A 25686-nucleotide genomic window follows, 5' to 3' on the forward strand; every position below is an offset into this window, starting at 1 on the left:
TCCAAATTTTGCTCGTATTAAATTTTGAGCAAGCCAAAAATTAGATCGAACACAAAATTGGATTGTCCATTTCCTTCAAGATTCCCATCTTGTTACATTTAAAGACCACTTCAATACAACAATTTAGGCCTGTTGACAGACAATTAAGTCTGTATAAGTTAGGTGTCAAAACGAATATGCACCATGTTCTCTTATAATGATAACTGCGTTCATAATATAATTAGTCGGGACAACTGTATAGGGAAATGAGACTATGACTATATTTTGCAGCGATAGGAATGCGTTACCCCGAATGCTTTGTAACACGTAAATAATTATATACAATCGACTGACATAATATATACTGTAGATTTCGTCAAAGTGGAATACTATTCGAAAGGGTTGGACGTGTAAATTCACACTTTTACAAAGGCCGTGTAAATTCACACTTTTACAAACTGCCCCACGCCTCCTTATATGCAGTATGCCTAATAAAAGGTGTCCTTCTCACCGTTTTTATAATAACTACAAAACCATGAGGTCAATTTTAAAAATGTTTGGTTGTGCAGATACTCCTGATCCATAGCCTCAACCCCTATGAGATTCATTTAATTCCAGTCACGTATCGCTGCACATTTGTCAATTTGAGCACAACAACATTTTTGGACACTGTGACCAAGTTCTATATCTTAATCAATTTCAGTGCTGTGTTATGATGAAAGTTGAGTAAAATCCTGCATGTTGAGAAAAAACTCTGATGTGGTTTGGGATTGGAACAATTTGTCCATGAGTATTAAATGTCTTGCCATGATGACTGATATACTAGCCAGGCAAATGATTTCAATCCCAACTGCAGCCCTTTTCCCAACATGAAGGATTTTACACAGCTTACTTAACGCAGTACTGAAATTGAAGAAGGCAAAGAATTTAGTCACAGTGTCCAAAAATGTTGTTGTGCTCAATTGACAATTGTGTAGTGAAGCATGACTGAAATTAAATGAAACTCATAGGGGTCGAGGCAAAGGCTAAGGAGTATAAGCACAACCAACAATTTTCAAAATTGACCTCATGGTTTTGTAGTTATATTAAAAAGAATAAAAAAAGAAGTCTGACGGATACTTTTTTTTGTAGAAGACGGTTCATAAATTGCATAATGACCCCTGTCTTAAAAACAACCTGTCACGCAAAACCAAGTGCATATCCCTCCCTTAACATGCACCTTACTATCGGCCTCATTGGTTTTCAATTAGAGATTCGGTTAAGAGAAGACAGGTGAGCTGGATTTAATTGCATTTACATCGACTCAGTGCTGCCCACCTTCCCCATTGTGAACACAATATCCCAACCCATCGCGTGCGGTATTGTGCTGTACCGTCTTCATTATGCTAGTCAGTGGATTTTTGTTCTTTAAACCTCGCGAAAATGTCAGCCGTTTAAAATTAATGGTAATTCCAAATGGTGAAAGCATTTCAGCAACGTTGTTTGTTCTTTCGATTTAATGAAAAGTTCATAATTGGAAATTTCTTTTACAATATTTGAAACTAATTTTTTTTTTTTAACTGCGCCTTAAAATGCACACCACGAGTTATCTAAAATCCTACTCATTACTGCAAAGATCATTTTGCATTCTTTTTCTCATCCATCTTGGAATTCTTCTTTTACTTTGGCAGAGAGAAATCTTTTACTGTGTTGCTGATAATATATTTTCTTTGCCTTGTTTCTATAGTCGTTATAACCCACCATCAAGATGGTGGGCTTAAAAGTCGTACAGATAATAGCTTCTAGTAACGATTTCACAGATAGCGAAGGACAGTAATTTTTGTATACACCTCAGGCTGTATTGCCATTTTACGCTGAAACTGTCTCGACAACTGAGAAACACTAAAGCTCACTTGCATGAATATGTATAAACAGATGCTGTGTTTTGTATACGAGTAGACCCTGGAACAATATTTCTCTATAGGCCTATTATATTTCAATGTACATGTATACTTAATCAGCATCAGAATTTTGGTCACACATACCAATTTGTATATAGGCCCCTAGTTGGAATATTCAAAATAAGCCAACAACATCGCTGTAAAAGAATTCATGCTAACTGTTAGGAGGCGGTATTTTTACATGACAATGGTAAACAAAAAATACCCGTGCTATTATGCAAATTACCGTACAACATATAATTTCTTTGGTTGTTTTTAAACATAGAATTCCCTGTCAAAAGGCTTGACCTTGAGTCCGTTCATGGGTTTCATGTCCTTCATCTCAATGACCTGACCTTTCTGAACTTTCCCCTTACCCTTCCCTTTCCCTTTCCCCTTGTCTGGGTCCGACCGTTGTATGGGCTGTATTGGCGGTGGTTGGTGATTGGGGCGAGGAGGTTCCTCTCTCAGCGGCTGCTGCTCCTCGGCTGGTTCCTCCTCACCATCCTCTTTTTGTCTACGACGAGACCGTAGCCGATGGACCTTGTAAGTCCTCACAAGGATGGCTGTGGCAACGATCAGGAGTATCGCGATCCAGATGACGACCAGAATGATAACAGATGCAGGAGGAGGATAAGAGGTACACTGCATGGCCTTGTCTTGATAGACCACCCTGTTATCCTTCCTGCTAGGAGGCCAGTCACAGATGGCCGCATCCAGGTCTCCTCCCCAGTCCGCGGTCATATAAGCCTGTCTGAACCACTCCAACTCGCAGTCGCACCTCCAGGGATTGTTCCCCACTCGCACGGCACCTAGCCGCGGCAACCCATCCAGTGTCCTCTGGTCCAACGTGGTGATGTAATTATTCCGGAGATCAATCTCCTTCAGGCTTGTACCGATGAAGGCGTCGGGCGCCACGTAGACAATCCCGTTCCAGGACAGGTCCAGGTGTGTCAGAAACGTTAAATTCCGCACGTTTGGGACTTCCCGCAAACGGTTGTTTTTCATCCAAATCTTCCGCAAGTTTTTGAAAGCTGTGAAGCCAACGCTAGAGACGTTGGAAATTGTGTTGGAGGCGAGGTTCAGTTCTTGAAGACCGGGAAGGCTCGCCTTCAGTAGGAACTCGATTTCATACAGCACATTTCGCTGCAATCTTAAATATTTTAGGTTCTTTAGATTCTTAAAGGGTTCTGGGCGCATCGTCTCAAAGAGGTTGTTCCCAAGATCAAAGTACTCCAATTCTGAGCCCTCGGGGAAAAGATAATCGGTCAGGTTAGTTAAAATGTTGTAACTCAGGTCCAAACGCTGCAGCTTCCTCAGACGGGAGAACACACCCAGTGGAAGGTCTATGAGTTGGTTAACGCTGAGATCCAGCCAGACTAATTCCTCCAGAGGCTGAAATGCGTTGAACTCCAGACTGGTGATTCCGTTCTCTGCTAGATCTAAGCTCTCCAGAAGCGGAGACAGGCCTGGAAAGAGCCAGCCCATCGTGGAGTTCTCCCTCGGCGTCGGATCGTAGACCACGTTGGCCGAGTAGGCTCTCCTCAGGTCCAGTACTCGGAGATTGAACACGCCAACCAGCCAGCCAAAAGGCAGATTAGCGAAGGAGTTGTCAGATAGGTACAGCTCCTCGAGGCTGTTCAAACAGTGGAAAGATTCAGGCTTCACTGTGTGCATGCCGTTCCTTTTGAGCGACAGTACGCGCAGCCGGCTTGCATCGCTCATGCAGCCTTTAGAGAGCACCGTGATGTTGTTATCATCCAGTAGCAGCGTCTGCAGGTTCTTCATACCGTAGAAGCTGTACATGGCCAGGCGGTCAATGCTGTTCTCCGTCAGATCCAGTAGCTGCAGCCGGCTTAGGTTGCGGACCTCCCTGGGCACGGTGTCCAGCCTGTTCTCAGACAGGTAAAGCTTGCTGACGTTGTAGATGAAGTCGAAGGCCCCGTCCTGGATCTTGGTGATGTTGCAGCGCGACAACGAAAGGGACCGTGTCGCCGTCACCCCCGAGAAAGCATCGTCTTCGATGACGTTCAGGATGTTGTTGTCGAAGCTGAATACACGGTACTCCCTCGGTAGGTTGTTCGGTATCTGACGCAGACCGGAGTTGGTGCAGTTTACGATCAGCATGATAGCGTCACACTTGCAACCATTGGGACACTCAGTTGCCGTTTCTCCCTCTACCGCCACAACCACTAAAGTGACCAACAGCACCACTTTTAGTCTGAGCAGCATCTTGAATGCGTCCTTTATGCGTCAACTTTCAGGGACAATCGACGGACCGATTATTTCTCGACAGCTACAGGTGGATGATATTTTGTCAATTTGGTGGTTTCTTTCACTCACATTTAACGGCCTTTTCAAAAGCTTGGCTGTGTTCATAGTTTTTCCACACCCTGTTTCTTCTGTCGGAATTTGATCAATGTGTATCAGACAGATGTCAAAGCAAGGTTTGATGAGTTGGAGTCGGGTTAATATAAAAGCACAGCCGAACACTTCCGTTCAGTGTTTTTACCAAGCTACATATCGTAGTGAGAAAAAAAATTACTTGTGACGAAACACACAATGTATTCGTATCGAAAATCAAAGGTATCACGTACGATGCTTGCAAAACGAACAGCTCATACACGTTGTCTTTTCTCCGGTGATGACACGTATTGACCATCAAATTATAGTGAGCACTATGATTAGACTGCGGCTCATCCGCGCACAGGAGCCAGCGAGTAGACCGGGAAATAACGCTCGTTAACTTAATCGTGAGCGACGTTTATTCCACTCCGTTACACTCCGTATCACGTAGATGGTCGGTGCGATGGTGTGGGGATGTATAGCCAAGGATGCGTGCATGATGTCGCATGCTGCGCTGTGAGGCAGTTTATCCCAGCGAACAAGGCGTGGTCTGTATTCCTGTGACTGCCAGCTGCATCCGCACCTCGGTATGGGCGCGAAAACTCCGGACTGTCTCGGTCACAAGAAATCCATCCGCAGGCAGGCACAGCAACACTCTCCTGGGTTCAAAGATGTACTGCATCAGAGGAGGAACAGAGGAAAGAAGATGAGAGATTAGAATTGATCTTGTGGATGCGGGGTGTGGGTGCTAATAAAAAGGTGGCAATGTGCCAAAGGGGTGAGCACCTGACGTGAATCCTCAATACGACCCCGGAGTGAGATACATACGCTTGATGTTCATTTGATCTTGGTTTTTATACCCATCACACACGCACCCTGTGAATGTGATCACGACACATAGATTGCGGTGAGACCTTTGACAGTCATGCACGGGCTGCAATAGGTTACTCTGGGCACTTGCGTAAAACGGATGCGCGTGTCCTTGACCACGTGTTCAGTTGCAATGCACGAGCGATGTTTTTAATCACTCGTCACTCTGTGAAACGTCCGAGTCATTCATGCATCTTTCTTGTGCGATAACATACCCATTCTGTTGTAGTAACATCTGATTTTTAATACACTTTTTTCGATGCAATCTCAACATCACGACATTCGTGGATCATTGGGGTAGTGACCGATGAGCAATCTTTCAGACTCTGTTCGAATCAGTTTTTACCTGTTTTCCTTTACTCTTCATGAATTTCCAGATAATTGCAAATGGTGCTCAGATTGTTGTTTTTTTATTAATGTGGTTATATACGAAATCGTACCATCTGTATTAAATGTTGATCTTTTAATTTCCCTTTATTTATGTCTGTCTTACTTGAAAAATTATATTTTGGTGAAGTAAGATACTTTCCCTATATAGGCCCAAGGGATTTGAGTACTTAGAGGTGATGGTTACTATAATTTTTGGGCAAGACTTGATAACCTGGTTTGCAAGGTAAATTGAGAGAATAATATGATTGAGGACCGTAATACGACCCTTGATATTTTGCGGTATATCACTTTCGTAAGCCCACTCCTACACATACATTTACAGCAATCAAAATGTAACCCAAGCCAACCTTTGTATCGGTATTTTGTGTGCGTCACTTTTCGGTCCTAGTAATAATATGCCTAAGCCCAGCGTGAATGTAACAGGCTCGTGGGCAAGATATACGCCGTGGGCTCGGCGGGGTGTTACGGCTGGGTTTGCCCTGGGGCAGCATATGCCGTGACTGTCCGTGCGTGGCCAACAGAGTTCACCGTTGAAGTGGACCGCGAGAAATATAATTTATTTACCCATACAGATGTGAATATTGCTATGTGAATAAAGAGCGTGCAAGTTGACCTAAAAACCTGGCGAGATTTGTTTTCGGGAATGCGGTATTTCTGGTCACATCGTAGGCCTAAAGGCTGGGCATATCCTGTCACGGTTAATGAATGGGTTTAAAAAGCATTTCAATTAATAACATAAAATATAGCAAATTGATCACTATAATAAAATGATTTGTTTTATCCTGAACTCTCGTTAAAACAATCATGCAGATAACATTTTGGTGAATACAAACATGGGAGTCTATGACTTGACTAGTCAGTGTCTGGTACCAAGACGTTCACATAAAAAAGTGAGGGTGAACTCAGTGGCGAGACTTGCATGCTCTATTCAAAATGAGGTTCTCAGGAAAGTGGGATAAACAGCTGCGGCTAGCTGGTTGTCTTATGTCGGGGTGACTGCTATGTTCCGACAGCCCTATGTTCCAACAACCCCGCACATAAGATTGTGTTAATACTCCCGGTTATAGGGTTATATGTGTCGGAGCATAGGTGTGTAACCGAATGTCGGCTGTGAGAAATTGGGAATTTAAAAAGTCGGTAATAATTGTCCGAAGTGCGGGCACAATGCGCAGCCGCCAGGTTATCTTTTGCGTTGAATTAATAATGAGACAAAGCGGGCATGCCGGCTCTCAAGATTTTTTTTTTTTACCAACGGAGGATTTCAATTTCAGTGGAACTGTCTGATCTTTGGCATGCATCTGAATCATGGACATTTACCATCGGTTGAGTTTACGTTTGGAAGTACAGTTGATTGCTAGTATTTGATCTGGTGAACGTTATTTGGCGAAACTCAGATCTCAATTGAAAATGGTGCCCTCGGGAGAGGGGATAAGAAGCCGGTAGCTGCACGTATTGATCGTCGGTTGTCGAAAATACAAATTATAGCTGGTAATTGTCCAAAATAGTGCGGGTACAATGCGCAGCCGTTATGTTATTTTTTAGTGGTGAATTAGTTAGAAGACAAACCGTGCATGTCGGCTCTCAAGTTTATTGCCAATGGAGGATTTCAGTCGTCCGTCGGTTATGAGAACTTAGCAACTAAAAAGTTGACCTTTTTAGCGGCATATGCGCGATGAGCATATTACTCGAGCAGCTTCAGCTTGATACAGTTGATAGTTTTATGTATGATCTTGCCATACCAGTGGAGCACATCGCAGACATCACGTAGTAGTCGTAATGACCCATTTCGTTCTGGCCCGACATATGGGTAGACTGCAGTAAGTATCACTTGTTGTCCATCGTGAGCCCTCTCCGTATCCAACGTCTGATATATCTGAGCAATGCAAATTTTATGCGACCCCGCGCGCCAGCCAATCGGAGTCGACTTTAGAAATTGTGACATCATTTCGATCAGAATTGTGAACTAAACTTTTGATTGGTAAATTTGGCTGACAGTTTTGTAATACAACAACGGGTTACGGAAGACCCGATACAAGGCGCCCGCTGGCAATATTTTTATATATTTTTTTGCAACCAAGTATATCAATTACCATAATGCCCATGTGTCGGGGTGGTAACGGAATGGCTCTCGGACGTAACTTCCATCATTAAAAAAAATCCTCCAGAGCCATGAATGAGAAGAAAAGGCTGAAATTAATTTTATGGATCATGAGGACTAAACACAATTTCAGTTTTGGAGGAAAAACGAAATTGTAAAATTCCCTCCAGGAATCGCACCTGGAACCTCCAGCATTTAGACGAGTGGTTTAACACATCACGCTAAAGCGAAACCATGCTGACCACCGCGGAATAATAGCTATATTAAGAACTTATTCCGAATCAGGTGACATATTTAGTTGTTCACGTGATATGTTTCACGCGTGCGTACATTTATACGGTCAATTGCTTTACCGAGATGCAAAAACGAAATGTATGCCGCCCGTTGAATGGCCAGAATCTAGAGGTGAAGACGCAGTGTTGTTTTGCATAATTAATCGCCGAGTCTGCTCGCATATCATAGACCTTTGCTGTTCAAAGGTCTATTCCATAGACTAACATAATGGCAGCGACCGGTTGAATAACCTCAGTGTTATTAAAATAAAAGGTAATATAATGCCACACAATTCGTCCGAAAATCCAACATCTGATACGTAACCATATTTTCTCTCTCATTTCAAAAGAGTGAAGATTCGCTTTATTCGATCAAATTCACTCTCTAAAACTAAACCTATAGAGGGACAAGACGATTTATAGAGAAAGTCATTTAATTATTGGAAGCTATCAAGTTTTCACCGAAGTCTCCACGAAATTGAATTTGTTTCAATATAATATTGTTTCAATCTAATATTTAGTGCCCAAAGTGAATTGTACTCTCAGTCTGGTCCCTAGTTCCACTCTCTGGAAATTATTAGAGATGGAGATGATCGAGTTAGTAAACACTGGTAGGAAAGATAACTATACCAGCTGCAAAGCAAGTTATCTTGCAAAGTTTTCTTAAGAAACTCAGTAATTTCCTGTTTCTCTCCATCGGCGTAATTAACTAAAGCGGCACCGGAGAAACTCCAGCCCCTCCCCCACTGCTTGAGGTCTAGGTCCCCGGTCGAAATTCAGAGAAGAGAAAAGCAGCTTTGCATGTTCAGAGACTATACCCGATTCAATTGATTGCCCCGTGAGGACATCGTTTCTCCTGGATGGGTTTGAGGCTTTCCTGCGTCTATTTGCGCAATCCACTCACGCGCTGCTCCCGAATGTAACTTCAAGAGCGTCTTAGTATCGATGAAGACGGGGACTCAGCAGGGGGAGAATGCCTGCCACATCCCCCAGGGACTACACCCGCAGGGCAGTCGACAATCGGTAATGCATATCGCGAATAAATGGATAGCTGAGGCGATGGGCCTGGTTAATTATTCATCGTATGAATCTAGGGATCAGCAAAAACATGCACCTAGATCGGAAACAAAAATCTGATCGCCGAAGGGGCCGTGTTTGACCTGTAAATGCTCATTAACACAGACCAACATTTTCCTCTCACGTTGGAAGGTTGAATCGTCAGCTTACAGGGAGGCCTGGTAGACAGGTACAAGTAAGCTCGGACTCGATTATGTTGGTTGGTCAATGAAGTTTGTCTGTAGGTGTGATGGTCGGTTGAACAGTGCATCGCCAGCTGATTTAACCTACATGGTAAATGACTCAGTTTTGCTAAACGTGAGAACAAACGGTTAATTATCTTTACATAAAATTAAGTAGAATCAAGGAAAATGGACATTACCAATTGAGTGCTTTCCATATTAGGAAAAATGTTCGTAGAATGCCCTCTCCGACCCCCCCCCCCCCAAGCCCTACCCCCATCAATCCGGTTGAGGTCCTCGCCCATGTACCAATCTCTCTCTGCATTCATTGCAACAACGGACACACCGAACTTTTCAGCGACTAATTTCTGCTCTTGCATTTTTCCTTTTTAATTAGCTGATAATAGTAATTATAGGTAAACTTAAACGCTGTCCTTCGGTATATCCTCGCCTCGTGTCGTCGTCACGTTCTCCTGTTTCATCCAACGTGAATAATTTACCAACAGGATTCCTCAGGCTCAGGCCGACTAGGTTGGGTACATATATAGGAGATCATATACCGTGTGTTGACACGCTGGAGGATACACATCAACGCCATGCAATGCACACCGTACGCCTACACCTGTGTACCTGCTATGGGGGCGTTAATGAGGGGACGAGTTTGAATTCGTTAGGCCATGGAGGCAGAATTCTACCTCCATGGGTAGGCCTACACCACACTATTGTGTGTGAGATGGGGGGGGGGCATGCGGCTGCGGCATGGCTTAAAATTTGACAAATTAAACGGGGATTTGAAGTGACGGTTGATTTTGGTAGGCCTATGTGTCTGTATGTGGTAATGTAACGCACATCCAAGGTCTTGTCAATCGCTGTCCTTTATAGAAATCCGAGGTTTCTAACAACCCATAATCCCTGTGATGATTAGTTCAGGTGATCTGCCTCTAGCGCTACTTAATGAGTTAATATTACGCTAATGGTTGGATCGCAAGGAAAAACACGGAGACGACATGCCCGTAGATTGGGTGAGGAGGGGGGAATGTCTTGAAACATTCCGGAAGTTGGAGATTCGAAAAACGACAGAAGGGGTGATCTTCTGTTCTTTAGTCCCTTTTCACTTATGTAACTTTGTTGGTTATGATGACAGGAGGGTGTCAGGATTGGCAGTTTTAAATTTAGGCCTATCTTCCGGGGATTGGGAGGGGAACTCCTACGTCCCATCAATGCTAGAAAAGTGGGGGGATAATCGCTGAAAGCCATTCTTGAGTGTTTTGTTTTTCAAAATGTCGCAATGCCGGTCGAACTTTTCCCCTGGTCCAGTCTTTACTCTGACTGTGGTTTTTCATAATACATTTGTACATTGGAGTTTTCAGATAATCCTTTGACCTTCAACGCATGAATGGATCAGACTTCAACGACATCATCTGTCTCAGTCGCGCTGTACGATGCGTGCAAGTGATACGTTGCGTGCTCCGCGTCTGTTAAAGACATTTCCTATAGGCCTACCAACAAATTATTGATGGATTCAATCAGCGCACTCTTGGTACCGAGCGAACAGTTGCCGTGATCAATTCCTCTCACTGTCATGTTTTATGACTTGGAGAGGTTACACACGGTCAAAGACAAGGGACAACTTCCACAGAACTGATAAGCAGAAAATATAGTTTTGAGCAGACTATGTCCTAAGCAAATGAAAAATGAAAAAAAAGATAGCAATTATTTTCGGTGCTAAGCAAATTGTGTGTGCTAAGCTGCTACCTTTGGTCCAGGTGTAGTATGAAATTTGGACTGTATGAAATGCCGACTCGATTGGTTGTGCGCATGCCTAACTGAAGATAATTTAGACAGAGACAGGTCACGTGTGAGAATTCAGAGTTCACGTAAGGTACAATTTTAAAAAGTGACATTTTCAAATGACACCGGCAAGGTTTCGGTTACATTTATTTATTTATATAATTTATTTATTTAAGTCTTATTTCGGGGGTAGCCCATTCAGTGGAATCCACCTGTCTCCCACATCAAAAATTACAGTTTTAAATGTGGGAGAAAAACCCCAGAAGAATATTCTGAGGAAAACCCATGGAATCAAGTAGGGACTGAAAACCCAATCCACATATTGGCCAAGGCAGGAATCGAACCTGGGTCACAGCGGTGGAAGGCGAGAATAGCCGCTTCGCCAAACTGACTCCCCTGATGCAGTGACTGCATTACTGATGCCCTTGACTCCCGGAAACTCCATCTAAGCGGATTTCTACGCGTATACCTTTTAAGGGCGCGGTGACGGCGATTCCTCGCTCTATAAGCGAAGGCAATAAGGAAACGCAATGCATTATGGGCTGCTTCGTGCTGCCGTGATCGCCTGCGGAGCACGGTAGTGCTGTGCAAAATAATTGTCCGTCTGAACACGATGAGGTCATTATATATAGCTTGCTACTGTTGCACCATCTTCATTTTGGCACTATGATCTTAATAAATGCAAGGGATTCGAAAGCGAGTTCTCTTTTTGTTTTAGGTTTAATCTTTGTAATGATTGTAGCAAAGTCTTTATCTTTCCTATCCAAATAATCCATCAGCTAATAGCTGAACTAATTGGCGGATTGCCAATATTTTAGTCTCGCCTGACAGCACTTTGTTTTAAGCCGATTTTTTTTTTTCCATTTTGACAATATTCGATCGTAAATTTCTTTGAAGCGTACCGTCATTTTTTCTGATGACGGTTCATTCGTTTCGCCTGAGTTCTCTCATCTACCGACCTTGAATTTGAAAGTACGCTCGCTTCAATATCAATATTGCATCACGCTGTTATGCTTCCAGGGGATGATTCAGAGATGATACATTCACTGTATCGTAAGTAAAATTATATTCGCTGCATCAATATAACATCATCATGAATAACATCATCAATTTTCAGGAAAGATAGCGGATATGATATGAAAAATACAAATTCAATTTTACCCACGCGCCACAAGTAAAACACATACGATTGAGAAAGATTAAATGTTTTGGATTTGAAAGCGGAAGGTAATTACAACAAATTCATTTCAGTAATCTAACAAAAAAACATAACAGGAAAATTAATAATATCCTATAAAATGGCAAATAACTGCTCAGCGTCAAACTTATCAATTAACGGCACACTTTGGGACTATTACAAATTTGTTTAGATTTATTTTACCAACGTTTGAGCTAATTTCACATCAACTGCATGTCGGGCTGGATAACATTGCCAGAATGTTGTCACCAACTTGCTAACGGTGACAAACCCACCTCAGATAACCACTTGTAATTAAGTAGTCTAATAATTTCATATCGGTATCGATTTAGGCTAAAAGCCTCATCAACCCCCCCCCCCCCCCCAGATAAAATCAAGAAAGAGGGAAAGGAGATTTGACAACGGTCGCACCGATGTGAACTTCGTATTCACCTTGCCTATAGTAAAGATAATTAATCAGAAAGAAAATTCTAATCAAAAAGTAAAACAAACAACCAAAGTCCAAAGCCAACTCAAAACAAAACACAATCACTGAAATCATGATCTAATAATAAAACCGACAACATTCTAATACCTAGACAATTATGAACAGTAGCCTTTATGTCCAAGTGTCAGAATGAAGTTGACCATGAAGATCGATCACAGCCGTGGCTATATACCCCTGATTAACAACTATCTATATTAATGATATTCCCCTGTCGTTTCTAGGCTCATTTTTATTCCCGTCCAGTCTGACCCACACACCTCTTATTCCGTCATCCCCAGTCCCTAGTGCCCGTTTCTGGAAACCACGAAGTGTGAACGACGCACCAACTCGCATTTTTTTCTGGCCGATTCGTGACAGCCTTTGGGTCCGGTGATATCGCACCTCGGGGTCACAACTAGCATCGCGTGCTCAGCCTTCCCTCGCCCGTGCTTAGATTACCCCCGTGGTGATTCGCGCGTGCGCGCAGTTTTTGAGCATGTGCATTGGGTTGTTTTGGTAAACTCAGCACAGGGAAGTCTCAGCATGTCACACCCTAAGATGACAGGAAATCTTCAAACTCTACTCGTGGGTCGGCAAGAAAGTAAAGAGACACTCTTCGATTTTGATGGGTATATTATCACCCTCACGGTGACAATTTCCCTCTGAAGGACCTTTGACAGCTATATAGGGATCAACTTGTGAGACAACACGGCTAGGTGTGGCTCGGAAGATTCGCTCAGACTATTCGTTCGTTAGCTGGTTCCCTCCACTGTACCGACATATTCAAGCACACTGGTGGCGGCTAATTTTATATGAGCTCTCATTGGATAGTTTGTTTTTTTCAACTGGTGGCCCGGGGTCAACACTTCCGCCTGCGCACGACGCGTGCTCAGAAAACTGTGTGTGTATCATTATGACAGTATGCAACCTCGTTCCCAGGGTCTTGAGGAACTTGCTTCCTGTATTCTGATTCGATCCCGAAATAGAAAGAAATGGACTTATATCATGCACTTGGTGATTTTATTTCTAACGTGTATTGTTTAAACGTCGGTTGTGAATTATTGCGTCCAATCCTCCTCAAAAAAACATCCCTTATCCATTTTCTTATAATAACATTTAGTGTAAATCTGCATGTTGGTTGGGTAGATTATATTATTACATCTGTAAAACAATCATTCGTTTCCCGACGCCGCGACGACGACTTAATCAGTCTGCACCCTGGACACTGCACAAAGAAATAAGTAAAGTAGAAAAGTCTGTCACAAGCCAATGTGGCCCATCAGGCCGGCGTTTATCTCCGGTTTCAGTAGCATGAAACGACTGAGAATATTTATATTCCCCTGGATGGGATGTAGTCCATCGCAGGTTACTCCTCGTCTACGCCGGTACCCGTTTATACTCCTGGGTGAAGAGAGAATCAAGTCGGGAAAAGTGGCTTGCCCAAGGACACAGCATATGGCCAGTAGCTGGATTCGAACCCCTGACGCCCTGATCATGAAACACGAAACCACTATATTTATAGTGTGCAAGATTTTGAATATGCAAAATGATCCACTTATAGGCCTATCAGGATGTATATGGCTTTTCTTTAACGTTTCTGAGATACATGTACTTGTATTTGTAAATATATTATTTATGTTCGTCGTATGTTTCACCAATGTACTTTTCCTTATACGTTTAACTTTACTTAACATTTTTTAATAATTTGGTATGTATGCAGGGCCCCAGTGGAAACCAGTTTTGACTGCTTGGACATACCCTTGGTAAAGAAATGGAATAAGTAAATACATTAATTAATGAGAGAGCAGATCGTATTTCTCAATGCCATGGTGACGAAGTTGCGCAGTATGCTGCTAACAATATTTTTTGTAAAGATGTTAGATGAAAGAGGTTGGATGGGGCAAAGCAAAGTATATCACCCTTGTCTAAAAACTTGGTCATTAGTTGGACTAAGAGCGACATGCTAATCTATCTCTGAACACTGTCCTTGTCAAACTGAACTTTGCCGTCAGTCGCGTGTGATGTATTTAATGTACTGTACCCCCTACGCCGATCGAGTGAGATGGCCTAGCGGTTAAGAACACTGGACTCATGCTCTGGTGTTTCAGAGTGGGTTCAAGCCCGGGCCCGGACACTTGTACCCTTGAGCAAGGCACTTAACCATTATTGCTTCGTCCTTCGGATGGGACGTAAAGCTGTATAGGTCCAGTGTGTTGTATAAATGCACGTAAAAGAACCCAGCAAACACTTATCGCTAAGAGAAGGGGTTCGCCCCGGTGTTTTTGGCAGTTACTCTCATACATACACCATGAGGCTGTACGCGATAGCCACACCAGGCGTTTGTACAGAAGCTTTGTTTGTACAGACTGTAGTTTTATAGAATATTATACTTTTTCTTTTTCTAACCATCGGACGTCATTTTGTCACTCGATCATGAAAAGTAAGAACAAACAAAAAGATCATGCGAAACAAATAAACTCATAAAACAGAAAAAGAACAGAACCGGGAGTTTGTAAAGAAACATTGGGTTTATACGTGCAAAAAATACACAAAATAGAAAATAATTATGTTGTTGTGCGGTGCGTTCGGCGCATATTTTGAGTGTTCAGCAATTAGATACTGCTAACTTGAAATCTCAGCTGCTGAGATACTGTATCAATTTTGTTTCAGCATTAATGATGAATAATGAGGGATTCGTTTTGATTGTACCTGGATGGAATAATTGGCTGAGAAAAATAATCAGACGCTAATCTCCGGAGTATTATAATATACTGTATCCCCTATCGTTCTGCATGCACGGCCACGACAAGTAATTAAGAATTATATCTGCAAGTCGCTTGTGGAGTCCTTCCCACACGAGTGGGGGTATCTGTAACGTGTCAAGGGACTATTGGTGGCGCCGGTCAACCCCTCCATCATTACACCCCTTCACCTCGGTCCCCTATAGGGTTGCAGACCAGTAAAATAAACTGCCATAGGCCCCAGTGATAATTACGCCCACTTCCAAAACTTATGAATAACTTCCAACTCTCCAAGGCCTGTTTGAGACACATATCAAGTTAAAGCTTAGTTCATCATCTTTCATTTTCTGTTGAATTGTTTGGGGTTAGCCAATGACTTTTGGGAGAAAATTCCATCGAAAGATGACCCCCCACCCCCAAATGTAGTCCTGAGGCCCATATCGCCATTTTTGAAAAAGGATTCCTGAGCTCCATTGCAAAATAGAGCAATTTTATAGGGCCCTATTTCATCCGATTTTCAAAGAAATACGAGCTGTTCATGGCTTCCACCCTTCTTTTTTACAAACCCTCCAGTTCATGGCCCACAAAATGCTCTAATAAGGGTGGAAATGAGGGCATGCAAATCGTGATTTGGCCGGCGAAGGCAATTTCGGACCTACAGGCCTGCAACCACAGTTCACGCCTCGTGAGATCCCCCGGTTCTCCCCCACACCCCCGCCAAGGGAAACCTAGCTCTCCCCGAGCGGCTCTACTAGTATATCTGCCCAACGAATACGAAGGGCGATTATTTTGATCGTCTTGCGGAGGATTTTGTTGCATGATCCTCTGGTACATGACAACCCGGCCCCTCTCGATAACTGCCATCGTGTATCTCTGAAATTGTATATTCATTGAATTATGCGCCGTGAAAACAAGCCATTCTAAACCACTCCCGGTGATGTTTATTCGACCCAGTAAAAACAGCCAAGCGGAATAAATTGTCACAAAGTGTTGTACATGTAGCGACCCTAGTTTTCGCAAACCTGGCGCGAATTATTTGATAATGGTTCGGCAGAAAGAGTCGCGTAGGCCTATAACGCCTTATTTCCAGCAGACTGGCGAAGATTCATTACGTAAGAAACCGAAAGATCAAAACTGTTTTAAAATGCTTAAACGCAATCGTACCATGCCGTCAAAACATTTTTGAACTCATTTTATTTTCTCCTTGATATCTTGGTTTCAACTTGTAAACACAAATCCCTTGGGCTGGCTAGGTCTAATGGTTCCGTTTATTAGGTTTTTTTATTGATTGTTTTTAAGTGTGCAAAAACGGATTCATTGTGTGACATTGTGTGATACAATTGAGGTATAGAATTTGCAATTAAGAGTGAATTTGCCGATATGATGCGCAGTAGATTTAAATGTCGGAATACGTAATCTTACGGTGTGTGTGCCAGCCGTTCGGTATGTAACCTTTCTAGGAAATTGATCGGTCTGCAATTGGCGGTGTTTACCGTTACCCTCGATTCTAGTCGCTCCACCCCGTTTCTTGACGGGATTCGGTGTCAACTCAGCTGCTGTTCATTGTTTATGCAAACAAAGTTGAAATTTTATTGAATTGAAGGAGCAGCGTTACAATTGCTCGCGTGTGAACGAGCTGTTTCACGACCGCCGCAATATGTACGCCTGTTCTCTCATAGTCTTGGCATTCACGACTGGTCACGGACAAACTGACTGACGCTCAACCCTGGCCTCAAAAAGACAAACTCGTGACGCCAGCTTATTTGATATGTGTTCCGTTCTGAGAGGGAATATAATAGAACAAAATAATTTCAGAAATGGATGGATTTGAGGGGTTAGTATTTTATAGCAAATATCGTTACACTGACTTGTTTGTAGTTTTGTGTTCGTATAACGGAAAAACCAAGAAAAACAATCTTGTTCCTGTAGTCTGGTTCCCTGACCCCACTTGTGATGAAACGACAAAGAAATCAGCTGTGGTGTATTGAGCCAGTTCGGTGTTCAACTTCGCACATGCACAAGATTTGACCATTTTTACCACAGGATGTTCCGCATTCTTAAGTTCGTGCAATGAAACTTCAAAAAGAAGATGGAAACTCGCTCACACAAACGTCATCGTATACAATACACCTTAAAAACATTAGAAATTGCGTACTCGAACCTTCCTTTGATTTCGTTGTAATCCGCTATGATATTACCCGTGTACGGCAAACTGTTGAACTCGAAAGGAAAATCGTGAAATCTTGGTGTGAACTCAATATTATCACATTCTGTTTACGAATGATACTTTCGACTTTTCAGTTCTGTCTGGCCGCCAACATACAAAGGAAAGTGGTAGTTTCAAACAGGAGATAACGTAATAAAGAGGTTGCATATCAGTCAAACTCTGAGACCACCGTTCTTTATTATGTGCTAAAGTCGTTTACCTTATGTGCTCGGATCAGAAGTCGTTTTGCCAAAACGATGTCGTTTGTGTTTGTCGAATTAACGGAAAAGGACAAATGTGAGAAATCTTCCTCTTCTTCTGTGGGACCTAATGACAGACCTGCTCCAATTTTTACCTGCATGCTACTTGTGAGGCCTATAAATAAAGACTGTTTGTTAGATAGTTTTTTTTTTATCTCCTTCCTAATTATAAAAGGAAATATCGGCATTATCATGATTAAGGCCACATGGCAGGTCAATCGTTTATGCCCAATGTAGGTATGGAACGAGTATCGTTCTTGATTTCTTGAATCCATAGCTGTTTGCCAAATTGATGAACGAAGTTCAAGTTGTACCACTCAAGTATCGATGATAATTCAATTGCCATGTAATTGTCCATCCCATCGCACATCTCTAACCAGGACATGGAGATTTTATGAGTTGGCTTTTTTCCCCCTCACTGTCCTCGCAATGGATGGGTCTCTAGGTCTGCGCCTTTGATTAGTTCCAGCCAAGCGTGAAGGCAAACCTCTCGTGGGCTCCATTATAACCACCATCATCATTATCATCTTCGTCGTCGTCGTCTTCTTCTTCTTCATGGAAAATTCTGACGATGATCGAGGTCGACTAGGTGGATGACGTTAACGGTCGACGGAAGATGATGACTGAAATCGGTCAGTAGTCCTGACCAGTAAATTAACTGGCCCGTGGCAAAAGCAAGGACGTAGCTCTTTGGCTGACGTACGTATAAAACCAAACACATGAACTTCTACCCCCCTCCCACCCCGACGCCAAAATTGCAAGATGCAAATATTCCCTCAAACCAAACAGAGATTGATCGCGTTGCCCGTTGCAAAATCAGATTCGAACAGGTGAGCCGACACCAAGAAGCTCGGTGGGTGGTGACATGTAGATGTCCTTATGAACAGAAGGTCGATTGGTTCGATTCCCGTCCGAGAAGATGTTGAATTAATCGCAAGCTCTCAGACATCACTCAGTATAAGCCCGTTATAGTGCTTATGAAATAACGTCGGTGAAGGGGAGATACATGTATTGAATCTTCAGCTCATTGCCTGGTATTTATTGACTCACGCCTTGGGGTTCAGAACGATCACATGACCAGCAAAATGATAGCGTTAGTGTTGAGTCGCACGTCTCGGACACTTTTTAACTCGAAGGGGTTATCATGAGATCTCGTGGCTAGTTATCAGAATGACGGGGGACAAATTCATCAGGACAAGGTAAAAGTGACATGAATAAATAATCGCTCTGATATGATGCGGCGTTCATCTTTTGTGGAAGTCTGTCAACTTTGCAAGACAATAAGCAACCTGTAATGCCTGAGAGCAGAGTTATAATGACTCGAGTCAATGACTCGCCTCGAGTCCAACTCGAGTCACAATGTTTGGTCACTCGACTCGACTCGAGTCCCTGGTAAATGACTCGACTCGACTCGAGTCACTGCGAGCAAATGACTCGACTCGACTCGATTCACTGATCAGAAGACTCGACTCGACGCGAGCGAAGGCTAATATAAATTCCAAAAATAAAAGCAAAACTTTGCGAGAAGTATTGGCAATGACTTACGGTGCAGAATACAGTACGGTACATCAGCAGTTTGTCATGTACATACATACAACGTGTCACAGACTCCCACCCCATGGTTCTAGAACGCACACAATACTATTCAGGAACCGGACTTTAAACACATTTTCCAATTCGTCGTTTCATCATTGGCTTTGGGCGATTTTTTTTTATAAAGCTCCTTGATTCGAACGTCGGCTAAATTTATGCCCTCCTTTTATACGTTCTGGTCCACACTGTTAAAAATGCCCGTAAATTTACGGACTCCGTAAAGTGTAATATATTCCGTATTGTCGGCACAATTTTACGGAATTTCCCTAAATGCAAATATTAATTATGCTAATTAGCGTGATTACAATCAACCACATCGGCCCAAACACCTACACATAATATAGTTCATCTAAGTGCATATTGTTATTTCACCCACAACCGTGTACACATGTCCAAACTCATGTTAAGGGTCTGTTTATTTAACGGAGTGAAAAAACTTTTCCGGAAATTTTGCTGCCAGCAAGAAAATAGTATTCCGTTTTCCTGCAAAAAGCGCATTCCAGCAGCAGAGCCCTATTCAATCGTCATATAGAAATATATATAAGACATTTAACAATAGAAGATTGTTTTCTATTTGCCTATCGTGTGCCTCGTTAACTCGCCGTCTCCAGCCCCTCTTATCGTTTGCGATTGTTCTCTCAGACTTCCACTTCAAAATTATCAGATCCCTCTCGAGAACGTCTCGGAAATATCAAGTGAAAAAAAAAAGACTCGACATCCGATTTGATTTTGTTTTTGGCGGAATTTTGTCTCCCAACTGCGCCAAACCCACGCTAGCGACGTCGAGGGTAAAGCACTCTGGCTGTATGGAATTCCACCGAATGCAAAATTGATGGGAAAACATTTTAATGGACGCCTCCCGCGGAGCTCAAAGATATGAGTTGAATTATTCATAGCTCGAGGTCTTTTGGCTGGGAAGTTCATTATTAAAACGCGCGTGCGTTGTCATGTCATACGCTTCTGCACTGAGGGATTAGACTGGGGACGTGTGTGACCTCATGAGGACTGGCAACGCCCTCAAAACTTCTTCATTTAATGCTTTTTCGCCAGGACGATCCTATGTACTAATTTCCTTTCCAATTGGCCTATTTCCCAGCTACGCGCATATAATATTTAAATATCAAATCGATGCACGATAGGTTTTGTGGGGACCAAAACCCCTCAAATTGTCCATTATGTTTGATTGTATATAGATTACATTAACAGTGTTCTTCTGGTGCCTTCTTTTTCTTACACTTGCAGTTTCAAGCTCTGGCAGGAGCTTCTATCAAACGGGCCCCCTAAGCTTCCCATAAAATATAACTACCAACTGACCAAAAATTGCCCAAATGCAATACCGTCGTCAGTAAAATGCACTCTTGACGAAAGTTATCGGAAAACGGGCTTTGTCTCGATCGTTACGCATGCGCGTCTATTTGGCATAATGTCTGTCCCCGGAAAATTGACCCAAAAAGCCCCCCTAAGTTTCCCATGAAATATAACTACCAAACTTTAATTAAAAAAAAAAATTAAAAAAAAGGAAACACTTCACACAATTGTTTGTAACAATTCGTAACGTTGTTTATGAAAATTGTGTAATGGAGGCAAGATAATGTGTAGTAATGTTACAGTCGCGTGGTATATAGCGCGCTGTTTTTCATGGGAAACCATGGGGGCTTATTTTGGTCAATCTTTCAGCGCGTGATTTTCGCGTGGGACGGCGGCCCGGGCTTGTACGCACAATCGTTTCGTGCAAGACATTCATACGAGGCGGTCACTGCTTACTGAGCACCCCAGCACTTGATTTTGTGCAACTACATTTGTTTGATTCCAAACAATCAAGGACCTATCGTCTTCTACGTCTTCACTCCATTATTCTGTGCACACCACAAGCGCGCACACCGGCATGCAGTTGCTTAATTTTTTCTCTAAATTGTTAGATCTGTATGTTTTCAGCATTCCTCGTTGCTTATTGTATCTGCTTGAAGTTTTTCCACTTACAAATTATCATCGTGGGTTAATTACAACCGACAGTCAGACTGCATGCACGATCGCAAACCAATCTGCGGAACCCAACTGGATGTGGTAAAGTCTTTGATACGTGAACTTCACACGGGTTTTCGAATCAGTCGCATGCACTGGATGCTATTTGACTAATCGCCGGCTCAAGGCCGAGCGCTCAAGCAATTCAAGCACATGACTGTACAATGCGCGTGCTGATGATGGATTTAACCACATTTTGTTTTAAGTTAACCGGATTGCCAGCTTTCCACGAAGTTAATTTCGTTTAATTTTAATGAAACGCTCCACACGTCCGTTAGAAACATCTTGCATGGATTTACACATCAAAAGAACTCGTGAAATCTGCTCTCATGCCCACGCCAGGCCCCCCCCCTTCTCACGTCCCCTCCCCGCATCCACTAAACAATTATGTTCCACTATTATATTATTCTCTCAACGTATATGTCTCAGCTGCGCCTCCTGATGACACTTTTTACTGGAGCTAATTACACAGCTCATGTCATTAGGACAACTGTAAGAAGACGAGTCAATTTTTTTTGTCACAAAAGAACCTCCCCGCGTTTTCTGAACAGATGGGAACTTTAGAGGGAATACGAACTGATGGTTTGATTGTGCGCATGTACATGTATAAGCATAAAACAAATTGATAATATTACAAAAATAATCAACGATACCATGATCATCATCTTTTATCAAACCTGGCGCGTTTGGCGAAATACAGTGATGCCGAACGATTGATCTCAGTGTATATTCATTAAGAAAATTTCACCCCAAACTTCGATAATAAGAGCTAAGATTTGTTTCACTAAATCAAAAGTAATACAGGTAACATTTGGGAAACTTTTCCGACTATTTATAAATAATGTCCCACTTGATAATTTAACAATTTCACAGTCTAAAACTCGACCACAGTTAAAACCTGCAGATCAAAGGGCATAATAAAAATGAAATAGGCTTATGGCATTTGGGTTTTTACGGTACACAACAAAATTGTCCCACAGACTGATTGTCTGCAGTGCTGCATTTTATCTGCCCATATAATCCGAACTATGACTTATTCGCTGAATAGTGTATTGGCCTTCTATGGCGTAAGTGCATTCCATTCTCCATAATTTAATTTGCCGCCAGCCGCGAAAAAATTGTATATTTTCCGCCGTGTGGAAGGGATCTTCACGTCACAGTATCCATGCACGTGCTTAAGCTATGATCATATTTTTGCTGGTCCAGAAAGGGCCAGAGCCTCCTTGCACTGTATTACTGACTAACGGATTCACTATCTCCATGTCACTTATGAGCCGGCCGGGCAGTGCTATCGTATATGATTACCCCGTAGCGTCACTGGATGGGTTTCAATCCGGTTCATTGTGTAAACAGCGAACAGTCTTTCTGATTCAATAGAAACTAATTTTAGTGAACTCTCCGAGGCCAGCCTTACTATACGAATATAACATGGTTTAAGGGTGGATAGCATAAAATAGTCTTTGCCTTGTCTTGTTTTCATTGTAATAATTCTTGAGAGGGTAAATCAAAAAGACAGTGGGCAAAGCCAGTTAACAATGATAAAAACCAAACTAACATAATGTACATAGTTTTAGTAATGGCCTGCAGACAAACAAGTAGACAACGGACGAACAGACGATGGTACTTAATCGATTAACCAAGATGCATGTTAACCAAAACCAGGTGATATACCAATTAAGGACAATAGGCAACCATAGAACACGTACAGTAGAGAATGTTGATAGCACCTTTCTGAATGATCTACAAACGTGCTATATTTTTTGGTGAATAAAATAGACACACACAAATAGCTATCCCTAACAGTCCTGAATCCTCCAATTTCAATATGATTTTGCACACCCCCTAGGGAGTTAGGGTTAATTAAACCCCTAAAAAGACGTATGACAGAAGGGAGCAAAACAATTACTTAATTCACTTACAACAGAAACTCGCGTGTTGCAATGGTGTTCATATACCAATAAAGTTCAAATTGCTGGTTAATGCACAAAGCATGTACATGAAACGGGGCACAAAAAAATCAAGCTGCTTACCTTTTAAGATGAGGACATTCTCATGATACCCCTCACAAACTGTTGAAATTCTAATAAGCTCTGGTATATCTCGAGATACCCGCACTCTTTGATTGCAATTTGGAATTTTGTGTAGAGGTCATGCAGAATCTCATAACTCACTCGAAAAACGTATGGCGTTCGCCAGTTAATCGTTCCTGACGAAGGACGAATATAACAGTGCCAACTGTTCATCACTGGTGCAGTCTTCAGGCGTACGGCCAACAATTAATAATTCGATTCCTACGATGGTACTGGACCGCAACGTATCTCTAACATGTCAAGAGACTAAATTTGAAAGCGTACTCGTGTACAGCCCTGGAGTTCGGGCCTGGCCTCACAAAGTAAAGCCGGCTTGAGCCGGTAGGTACGAGTGTCGGCTCTTTTAATTTGAAACTTACCAATTTATTCACGAATGCCCGGAGTTTAACTTCCGGGGATAATGTATTGTATCATATTATTCATCGGTCGTGTGGCGTCTGCTAGTCTTCGCCGTGGTGCACGCTTCGTCACCTCCCAATGCATAACGACTCAGTAGGCTAATAGGCTGTGCTGATATCAAGGATCTCTCCATTTACTTTGAATGACACTCCACGTAATGAATTTCAAACATAGGCTACTCTATGACAGTTAGCAAGAGTGGAACTCGGTAGAGCAATTCCATGTCTTTCCTAGCTGTCCAGTCCATCACAAGTCAATCATAAGTTAGGCGCAGGTGACAAGGAATGGACAATGACAAAGGGATGCCTTTGCCACTATATTTGGATAGATTTCTTGTCAACATTGGGGGGGGGCGGGGACAGGGGACCAGCAGCTTTAGAAAATTCGAAAAGCCGGGGGGGGGGGGGGCTGAACGCCATCTGACGGAAGGAGCTGTTCAAACATATACATGTCTGTATATGCACACATTATATATAATACATGTACATGCAAATTATGCGCATTGGGGAACATGTCCCCCAATCCCCCATCCCACGGGATATCCGCCCAACTTGAAGCTTGTGAATTTAGACTTGTAATTAACCGACTTCATTTGAAAAAGCTTGTGTTTACATAAGTAAACCTCTGCATGTCTAAACGTAACAGGCGTCACATGCGTACTAGACTTCATTGTGGTTCACTTTTTTGGGTGGCATGACTTCGTAAATAATAAGAGCACTCACAAAAAGTGCTTATTTCTATTTTGATCAGAGTAACCCAAAAAGAGCTTGCAATAATCTGAAGAAAATTCTTTGCCAAATCTGTTTTTTTATTATTCAAGACAGGAAAAGTCTACTGACGAGGAACAGCGCCCTCTATTGGTGTATTCCAACTTTATAACGACTCGTTGTACAAGAAGTGCGGAATGCAGAAAGAGGGCGCCCTTGCCACTTTGACCCATGTCGCTGCTTTTATGAGGATGCATTTCACCAATGTCACTAAATACGTGCTGCAGTAGGCGTTCACGGGAGTGCTTTAGTCATAGACATAAACCAACACCATTCCCTGTGATAGAATATTTCCATTTGTTCACGTTTGAAAAAATCAACAAGTTACAAAACGGAGAACAGACATATCGTAATGGAGGTACCAGACTTGGGGGGGGGGGGTGAGGGGCGAGGACAACATGGGGGGCAAAAATGTTCCCGAAATTTGTTTGGTATCAGAAACTACGATTCTTTTTATTCAATAATAATGTGCGTGTCATCAAGTCACATCCTGGTGCCTTTCGGATTTATATTTCTTTTGCGTAACTTTTCTTTGGGACTTTTCTTGCATGATATCTCATATCGAGGATGGGTGGTTGTTTCTGCATGGATTTCTCCATGGTTTCTGTAAGCACTGAAGACCAAGGAGTGAGTATCGAAACATTACTTTTATTTTCATAGAGAGGATGGAATTGTAGTCATCTTCCTCGATGGCCAGTCAGTGTGGAAATATGTTCCTTCTCCGAGCAACCCGAATTTTAAATGAAGGTGCAAATATTAATTCGGAAAGAGCTTTTTTGCGTGCGGGATGAGGAGACACATTTTGCCTCATCAAACTTTATTGAAAAACAAATTAAACACATCACCTTATCCCCTGAAAATAATTAACATCTTGACATACCTCCGTATACGTACCGCCAATGTATACCTTGACGAAAAGTAACAGACATGCAGAATCAATCAGTCATTAAATAACATGAAGGAATTAATTAGGTCAGGTGCACCAATGGCCCTGCGTCCCATCGATCCAATTGATCAACCCTGGCCAACACACTAAATTAG

The 25686-nt window shown here is 42.5% G+C and overlaps 1 protein-coding gene across 1 annotated transcript; it reads right to left on the reverse strand.

Annotated features, from left to right (window-relative positions):
• Positions 1-687: 687 nt before the first annotated feature.
• On the reverse strand, positions 688-23902 carry LOC119718833 (leucine-rich repeat and immunoglobulin-like domain-containing nogo receptor-interacting protein 3). The gene is made up of 2 exons (XM_038188252.1): positions 23420-23902; positions 688-4920 (listed from the first exon to the last, which is right to left on the reverse strand). The coding sequence occupies exon 2, from the start codon at positions 4128-4130 to the stop codon at positions 2175-2177; it is 1956 nt and encodes a 651-aa protein (XP_038044180.1). The 5' UTR covers positions 4131-4920; positions 23420-23902; the 3' UTR covers positions 688-2174.
• Between the last annotated feature and the right edge of the window lie 1784 nt (positions 23903-25686).

Source organism: Patiria miniata, unplaced genomic scaffold (assembly GCF_015706575.1).
Source record: "Patiria miniata isolate m_02_andy unplaced genomic scaffold, ASM1570657v1 HiC_scaffold_7, whole genome shotgun sequence".
Lineage (NCBI taxonomy): Eukaryota > Metazoa > Echinodermata > Asteroidea > Valvatida > Asterinidae > Patiria > Patiria miniata.